A 9,170-nucleotide genomic window follows, 5' to 3' on the forward strand; every position below is an offset into this window, starting at 1 on the left:
TAGAATTTCGTCGCTAATTCTGAATTTAAAGACCGGTGACTAATAATTCCTAAAGAAACTTCCTCTCCATCCAAACCTCGCCTACCTACCTTGCAGTTCCAAAGCCAAGCAATTAGACTCAAATCACGACCGTACCCAAGGGATTGCAATCTACCTGTGCTCTGACACCCAAGATAGTCTCCCCGACACCAAGATTTGTCCTAGTACCCCAAAAGTTCGAACACCCAAAAACTTAGAAGAATGTGCTAAACATTAACAAAAAAAACTGAAAACTAAACTGAAGAGACTAAAACAGCTAGACATATCAGAGAAGAGAACACATTACTTACCAGGGTTCCCCCCTCCCCAATCTTCTTTGCAACCTCTTTCTCTTTCTTTTCTTCCAAATCCCTTGCAGCCATGGCCAGGAACATCTCCTTCGTGGCCCCCAAATCTTCTTCATATCCAATACCAAACACGTCCCCGATTGATAACATATCATCAAATTCTTCTGAAAGGTACCCCTGATCCTAAGATTTCCCTAAACAGTCTTCCACCATTTTTCCTTTGCCTTTGATATCCTCGTCCGGGCCCAAACGTTCCCGAACTAGATGACTAACTTCCAGCCCCAGTGAGTCGAGACAAACTTTGGGCTCGTCAATCGAACCAGCCTTCAGCTGTTCCAATCTTTGAATCTTCACCACTTTTTCCTCCTCCCAGCGACCTCTACGGGAGCGCCTTCCTCTTCCAGAGTTTCTCTGAAATGAGGGAGCCTGAAAAGGGAAATGTGCATTTCCTTAACATCCTTCTTGCCAGTTAATCAGAAGAGGTTCTCCTCATTGCTTCTAGCATCGATTTTAAACTGTCTCCATTGTTTTTTGAGAATACCTAGGGAAATTTCACTTGGACTAGGAAATTCCTTCCTAACCAGCTTCTCATCATATTCCCAGCCCCTTCAAAAGCTCTAAGTCTTCAACTTCAAAGGTAAATTCCTGAGCACTCTTTCTTTTCCTATCCCGGTTCCCCTCATCTCCCGACATGGCTGAAGTAGAAAGATTATCAAAGTCTTGAAGAAGATGTTGTACTTCAGATACAATATCTTCTTTCCTGAAATGGCCTTGGAGCCTTCTTTTAAAAAAGGAGAGCCCACCTCTAGTTGCTAATAAGTATGCCTCAGATGGATTGACACAGAGCACCTTTCTCTGGTCCTCATTAAGTCTCGATTTTCTCAACTTGTCTGTATTACACTTATACTCATTATAGAATCTAATTTTTATTTTTTGCACCCTTTTGTCTTTGGCCGACTTAAGCATAAAGCTGTCAGCAAGATTTTTTCGATTAGGTTTCCCCCTCACGCCACATGGTTCCGCATTTAAGGATTTCTGAGTCTCCCCTTTTCCACGCCATCCCACCTTTCTACGTACTGATGCATTTCTGCTGTCTGGCATCCCCCCCCCTCCCCCGGGACGACTTGGTACATGGAGATTCAAAAGGCGATTAAAAAATCAAAGAGAACCCACCAACGGCTCCCTATCACAGACAGTATTTTCCTTGGGATTGACCAAAGAACCACCAACCTTTTCCGGTGGAGCGGCCATCTCCATTGATGCCTTGTCGAAGACCTGGATTCCGGGTCCCTCAAAAGAGACCTAATTGTCTTTACCACTTAAATCCCCCACCACCGACAACACCAAGCTATTAAGACTATCCTCAGTTATCGCCTTAACTCTCATAGAATAAATACTTGAATCTACCCTAAGACTGATAAATGAAGGTAGAAATTTTCATAGGGATGTAAGGACCAAGCCAGAGGCAAAAGCCAAGCAATGGTCATGATTGCCATATATTGGATCTGAAGCACCTAACCCAAATGCTGACCTAGGGCCTCCACAGTTGACGTAGACCACGCTTGAAGAGGAATGTCATAAAATTCGATCCTTACAGGTCTAGCACCAGTACTAAACACAGGGAGCCAAGGCTGGAGGGATGATAGGTATCCTCCAAGAGCATCCCCACCACGCCTGAGAATAGAGAAGGCCTGAGTCAGATTCAAAGCAAAACAGGATATACATTGACCTGATGGAGAAAGGTTTTTGCAATTGAGGAAGGCCCAGACTCGTTTGGCCCAACCCCATACGTCTTCCAAGAGCCAAGCACTATTCTTTAGGTCCCCAATGAGAGCTTTTAAGGGTCCTCTTTCTCTCCTCTACCAGGTCAAATGGCACATCGATCACCAGATGACCATCTAGAATTTCTACACCCTGAAGATGTGTGCGAATTACTTCGATACTGGAATTTGTGTTGCTATTAATCTGAATTAAAAATATTTTCTTGTGGTCCTAATCATAAGTTCGATCAATGAACCCTAGGTTTGCATCAATTGGCATCCGGGCTCGATCGTGATAGCTTGTAGGGATCCATCGATTTTAGCACTACAAGCATTCGGTAAAAGTCCTGACAGAGTTTCTCTTAGTTGTAAGCCATAGGCTGTTCATCTACCACACACCGGGTGTTCGATCCAATTGCTCATAGAGAAAGGTTTAGTCATTTTTCAGTTAGTGCATCTTTAGGTAGAATTGAGTCCAGTGTTGTCATTAGGTAGTAGGATCTTTAACACGTCAATTAGGTGTTCGCTTTCATAGTCTAGTATCATCTTAGTTTATGCAGATTCTTGTGTCGATTCCATCGTTGCCACTATTGTAAGGCTCATAGGGTTGTTTCTCAAGTTCATAGGGTTGTAAAGTCTAGTGTTGTTTCTCGAGTCCATCGTTGCTTCTCGAGATTCATGTAAAGTCTCAATTGTTTCTCGAGTTCATAGGGTTGTTAGGGTCTTTGAGATTTGTGTCGAGTCCACCGTTGCCACTGTTGTAAGGGTCTTCAAGATAGCTTATTTCATGCAGATTCCGGTAGTGAGGACAGTCTTGAGTCGTTTATGACTTTACTCACAGCCTAGGAAATTTGTTGAGATACTTATCTAGTGAAAGACCTCATCAATGGGATTGAACTCTACCCAAGGTAGAGTTTGCTTATCATAGTTTCGTTACCTGCTCCCTTAATATCACTTGTGGCAATTCCCTTCCACACTTTTTAGATTGTAGCCATTTTTCCTACCATTGGAAATGTAGTGTCGCGGCTGCAGAGTTTGTTCGGCACGTTAAGGAGGTACAACAAGAGGTGTTAAAGAGTAGCCAAGAGATAAGGTAGCTACTGACAAGTTTCCGAGAAGTTGCTACTGACCAGTTTCTGAGAGATCACTTCTACAGCATATGGGGGCTAGTGACAATGTTTTCTCGATACGACCGATTCATAATAGGAGTCATTCACCATCACCGCCTTGGAGATTTGCCAAAAAATTACCATCATCGCTTTGTTACAATAGGGAGATTATGATATTGAAGTTCTACGGGCAGAGATGCGTCATGGATTTCACAAGTGATACTACGTTCGTCGGATAGGATGTTTTCTGGTCGGGTGTTCGTGGTTAAATGTTGGGCAGCTATGATGAATTTGCGAGGATTTGCTTTAGCATATGACAGACTTACACTTGACAGAGTTGAGTTCTTCCCACATGGAGAACAGATGTGATCAAGGCATCAACTTAGCCAATAAATTTAGTTTTTTTCTCTATTGGGCTATTCGACATGTGTGATTTTCCTCTTAAGAAATATTTTAACTGAACTGGAAGTCCACATTAACCTATGGCCAAACGTACTTTTTTACCGATGGCCCACTTATCCTTTTATCCTATTACCTGAAACCCCTAAATAACTTATACTCATTTTCCTTCCAATCCATGAACCCACTTAAGTAGAATCTTGGAGGAAAAGTGAATAATAACCCCCCTCAGTTAGCTTCCCTCTCTCCTCTCACCCACCCTTCTCAATTTCTGCACCCTTCCTTCTCTCCCATCTTCGACTTCTCTCCTTCTCACTCTTGCTCCCTTTGATCTCCTCCTATCTCTACTTCAGCCACTCTCTTCTTCTTTTTTTTCCCTTCTCTCATCTCCTTTTCATCCCTTTCTTTCCTTCCCTATTTCACCTCTCTACATCCTTTCATTCTCCCTTCTTACATCCTTTTGTCACACTCCCCTCTTTCTTCCCTCTATAGTTATGGCCGCCGGCTCCCCTGTCATCAGGTCACCAACTTCCTTGACCTTCCAGCACTGGGCAGGCGTCATCTCTCTTTATAGTCCCATTTCACTTTTCCCCTCCTTTTCTCCGTTTCATTCTTCAGCCACTCTCTTCTTCTTTTTTTTCCCTTCTCTCATCTCCTTTTCATCCCTTTCTTTCCTTCCCTATTTCACCTCTCTACATCCTTTCATTCTCCCTTCTTACATCCTTTTGTCACACTCCCCTCTTTCTTCCCTCTATAGTTATGGCCGCCGGCTCCCCTGTCATCAGGTCACCAACTTCCTTGACCTTCCAGCACTGGGCAGGCGTCATCTCTCTTTATAGTCCCATTTCACTTTTCCCCTCCTTTTCTCCGTTTCATTCTTCAGCCTTCCCGATTAGGTTTATACACTACTCCCCTTTCTACCCATATCTTTCTCCATTCTTGATCTTAATATCTTTTGTTGAACTTAAACACCTTTCTTATTCTTGATTCTCTATTCCTCTTCTCTATCTCCATATCTTGGCTGAGATCAGCCCCTTTACCTTTGTACTTTAGCTACCCCCCCCCCCCCCTTTTAGAGAACACCTGCAGCAGCACGATACTTGAGGCCCAATATGCCATCTCAACTACATTTCTATTATATCTTTTCTTGTTAGCCTGCCCATATCTCCCTTGACTTTTTTCCCAACCTTAACCATAATATTTTTCATCTTATTTACTCTATTGCAAATCCTATACCCTGTGAACATATCACCTGTTGGGGTTCCACGCAAAAGCAAATAGTCCCACATCGGTAAAGTGAGGGGGATGGGGATGGGTTATATGGGAATGGGCACCCTCCTTCTAATAGCTAGCTTTTAGGGGTGAGTTCTACCCAAGGTTGCCAGAGCGGGAATCAAAAGCGGGAATCGAAAGCTCCCAGGGAAGAATCCTACTCAAGGTTGCCAGAGCGGGAATCGAAAGCGGGAATCGAAACAGGAATCGAAGCGGGAATCGAAGGCTCCCAGGGAAGAATCTTGCTTCCTTGGTTCTACCCGGCTAAATTCCCTACAAATGATATCAGAGCTCCGGGCATGGTAAGCCCTGGTTTGCCTCCGAGGGCAGGAATGTCTCATGGTTCCCACATTGCCGCCGCGTGGAGGGGCAAGATTGTCCATGTTGCTTCCGCGTGGAGGAGGAGATTGTTGGGGTTCCACGCAAAAGCAAATAGTCCCACATCGGTAAAGTGACGGGGATGGGAATGGGTTATAAGGGAATGGGCACCCTCTCTCTACTAGCTAGTTTTTACGGGTGAGTTCTACCCGGTTAAATTCCCTACACCACCCTTATCAGTCTTATAACCCGTTATACTCCTTTCGGGTTGTAGGTAGGCATTAGTTAGTAATCAAATTGGTTCGACAATTTTTTTTTTCGAGATCTGATTTCTTTGCTTATTTAAATGAGTTTCTTTTGATTAAAACATGTTGTTGGAACTTTTACTTGGATGAGTTGAATTCTATTGGTGAATTCCTATTAGAGCTTTAGAGATTCATGAAATTTTGAGCTGCTTTGATTATTAGTATGGACCATAAGTTGCTATTAATCTGAATTAGAAAATCTTCTTGTGTTCCTAAGTTCCCAGATATTGATCTGTCAACCCTAAGTCAGCATCAATCTTTTTGGGTTGTAATTGGACATTTATTAGTAGATTTGATCTGTTTTATAGATTGTTATTGAATCCAATTTCATTGTTTAGTTAGGTGATTTAATTTTGATTGCTACTTGGATGTATTGATTCTATTGATGAATTAATTTTAAAGCCTTGGATCTTTATGAAAATTCTAGCTGTTCTTGATTACCATGCATGCTGCTTTTAATCTGAATTAAGACCATTTTCTAAGCTCCAAAAAGTTCACATAAAATGATTCACGAACTTTAGGCTTGCTCCAGATTGGCATCAAAGCAAGATTCGCATCAGTATAATATTTCAATAGCCCAATGAATTATCCATTCATCATGGGCAAGGCCACAAACTACATGAATGGGATAACTCCTTAAAACCATCCACCTTGAAACCCAATCATGCAATAGTCAGGAGCTGGAAGAATATATTTTCCATTCCATAAAGTCCACATACACCTGCAAGGATCCAACCCAAGCACTGGAAACCCAAGTAGGAACATAAGATGAGATAATCCATTCACCACAATCCTAACCAAATTTCCATCCCCAACATAAGCCAAGCCATTCTAGATAGCAATTTTATTTTTATTTTTGTGAAAAAAAAAAGGTTATAAAATTGACTATGATCCTGTAGTACAAAGCTTGGGCTGCCATCATTTCAACAATTACATCTATGTCCTTTCAACTTGCCTTCCTCTATAAAAGCCATAGATCCCATAATCAAATCCCCCAAGCACTAAAAGCACCATACAAAACTTACAATCCAGGACTCTAATTGTCATGTTCAATAACATTTGTCATACCACAGTTACGAATATTGTAACTTAAACACAGAATAGAGTGTTAGTATCACACATGGACACAAGTAATCAGAAAGTATTCCATAAAACCAACAGGCTGATGCACATCTAGTGGTATGCCTACTTGAAAGAAGTACCATTCAGTATTAGCTCACAGAGATGCACAGGTCAAGCAAAATGATTCTCAACAAAGAAAATGAATTAACTCTAAAGTATAAAAATAACATCCAATAAAAACAGAAATATCAATTGAGATTTCCCTATTACCTGCACTAATATCTGTATACCACACACATCCAACAACAATTTAAAAAAATTTGAACTCACGGGACACCCTTGTTCCAAAGATTTCAAGAGATAAACATGGATTATCAATACCACCCAACAGGTACTGCAACAAATGCCAAGTTCTAACTTATAAAAGCCACAAAGTACTCAAAGATCCAACCGGCACTGCAACCAATGACACATTCTAACTTCTAAACGCCACAAAGTAGTCAAAGTTCCATGTCAGAAGAACAATAGTAGGATACGACATTCAACTTTTCAGTTACATTGGCAAAAAAAGAACGCAGTTTATGAATAAAACACGGTTCTAACATCCTCAAACAGACAAAAAGAATAAAATTAAATCATAATAATTTCAGCAGAACACAATCACTCAAAAAACATATATAATTTCAGAACACAGAGACCCCGGCAATAAAGAACCAGGCCATTAAACTTTCCAGTAATCCAAATTGATCCTCCAAAAACAGGTAACATCTAGGTCTAGTGGTAACAATCATCAAACAAAACTCAAAGCTGGTTTCTAGAGTTCAGGAACAACAAATTAAAATAGAGTATTAAGTTACTCCTTAACTCATTTAAAACGAGGTAGAAGCAGCGCCCTTCTTCCTCGGAGCTGCTTGAGTGCCTGAAAATGGAAAAAAAGCAACATAAGCAACCGAATCAAAACATAATCGTTCAACAGCAATTAAATAAGAGATGCAAAGATAAGAAAACAAACAAAGACAAACTATTCTAAAAAGACAAGATTTACGAAGAAGCGATTTTCAAGGCGTTCAAAAGAAAGCTACGGAGAAAGATTAATGGAAATGGAGAGAAATTGAGACCCCATTTGGATGCATGGATTTTATAATCCAGAAATGTAAAACCTTGGATTTTACAACCTAAAACCTAGATTTTTTTTAAGCTAATACCTAGATATTTTTTTAAGCCTAAAAACTGGATTTTAAATTCGTAAATAAGTTGTGTTACAGCTCAATCTTGCAAAATCCAGATATTAGCTTAATAAATCTAGGTTTTAGCTTGCAAAATCCAGGATTTTACAATTCTAGATTATAAAATCCATATATTCAAAAGGCGTTTGAGTTACCTTCTCTGAAATCGCAAACCTAGACTTTTTTTTTAAGCCTAAAAACTGGATTTTAAGAAATCTAGGTTTTAGCTTGTAAAATCCAGGATTTTACAATTCTAGATTATAAAATCCATATATTCAAAAAGCATTTGAGTTACCTTCTCTGAAATTGCTCTTGAATCTGCGAGGCAGGTGACGGAGGTACCTCATCCTACCCGTCCCCGTTGTCTTCCTTCGAATCGCCTTAACACTCCAGTTATCTGAAATCCACTTCCAAAAAAAAACCACAAAAATCAATAAAAGAAAGATTCAAAAGAAGATGAAAATAAATCTGAGGAAGATTGCATTACATTTGCGGATCCTCGCAGCAGGATATCCACAAGCAGCGCATCTGCTCTTCTGCAGATGGAAACTTCTCCGTCCACACCTCACGCAGAGGGTGTGGGTTTTGTTCCTCCTCTTACCGAAGCTTCCTGTTCCTTTTCCCTGTTTGTATCAACAAAATGCATGATTTTAAGAGCTTCGATTCGAGGAACGAGAAGAAGAAGAAGAAACAAGAGAAGATTTTAGGGTTTAGGGGCTGACCATTTTCGCAGTTGCAGAAGCCGCTGCTCCGGAACGCTTGGTCTGTCCTTTGCGATTTTTCTGGTTCTAGGGTTTAGGTTGCTTATTTATAGTAGAACTTACGTCGGCGCATTTTAGGAAAGGTGGGTATTTGGGGTTTTAACGGCTCAGATTAGGTCGTGGGGTTCATTTATGCCCAGCTCGCAGTTTATCCTCGGCTCACTTCATAGAGTGGGTATATTTAGACCTGGCAAAATCCCTCCGTGCCCGTGGGTCCACGCAACCCAACCCACCCGCAAATTTGCGGGTACGGGTCGACATTTGAGTCACCCAGCAAAATTGACCCGCAGGTCACCTAACCTTCAAAAACAAGGGTTGGGTCAAGTGGACCAGCAGTTACCCGCATTTTGTTATATTTTTTTTTTTTGGGCAAATGACCTAAAAAAAGTTCTTTTTTGGACTATTGACACATAAGAAGTTGAGAGTTTAAAACGACCAACTTGAAGTGCTTTTCACTGTTCAGTAAAATTCCACGACCCTTTTGCCCTTCCCGCCTATTGCTACTGACAGTGGTCATATCAGCACTAAAAAGTAATTTTTTAATAACTTGCCTTCTTCCCCACGTACTTTCCTTTCCACCTACCACAAAGATACCATCTTCTTCAACCTGTAGTCTTTTTTATTTTCTTTTT

At 40.9% G+C, this 9,170-nt stretch overlaps 1 protein-coding gene across 1 annotated transcript; it reads right to left on the bottom strand.

Annotated features, from left to right (window-relative positions):
• Positions 1-7,176: 7,176 nt before the first annotated feature.
• LOC143854056 (large ribosomal subunit protein eL37z-like) lies at positions 7,177-8,657 on the bottom strand. Its single transcript, XM_077363783.1, has 4 exons — positions 8,500-8,657; positions 8,265-8,400; positions 8,073-8,174; positions 7,177-7,470 (listed from the first exon to the last, which is right to left on the bottom strand). Exons 1-4 carry the CDS (start codon positions 8,500-8,502, stop codon positions 7,421-7,423), a joined length of 291 nt encoding a protein of 96 aa, XP_077219898.1. The 5' UTR covers positions 8,503-8,657; the 3' UTR covers positions 7,177-7,420.
• Between the last annotated feature and the right edge of the window lie 513 nt (positions 8,658-9,170).

The sequence above is a fragment of the Tasmannia lanceolata genome, unplaced genomic scaffold (assembly GCF_043159265.1).
Source record: "Tasmannia lanceolata isolate RefF3 unplaced genomic scaffold, GAP_Taslan_0.1 ptg000003l, whole genome shotgun sequence".
Lineage (NCBI taxonomy): Eukaryota > Viridiplantae > Streptophyta > Magnoliopsida > Canellales > Winteraceae > Tasmannia > Tasmannia lanceolata.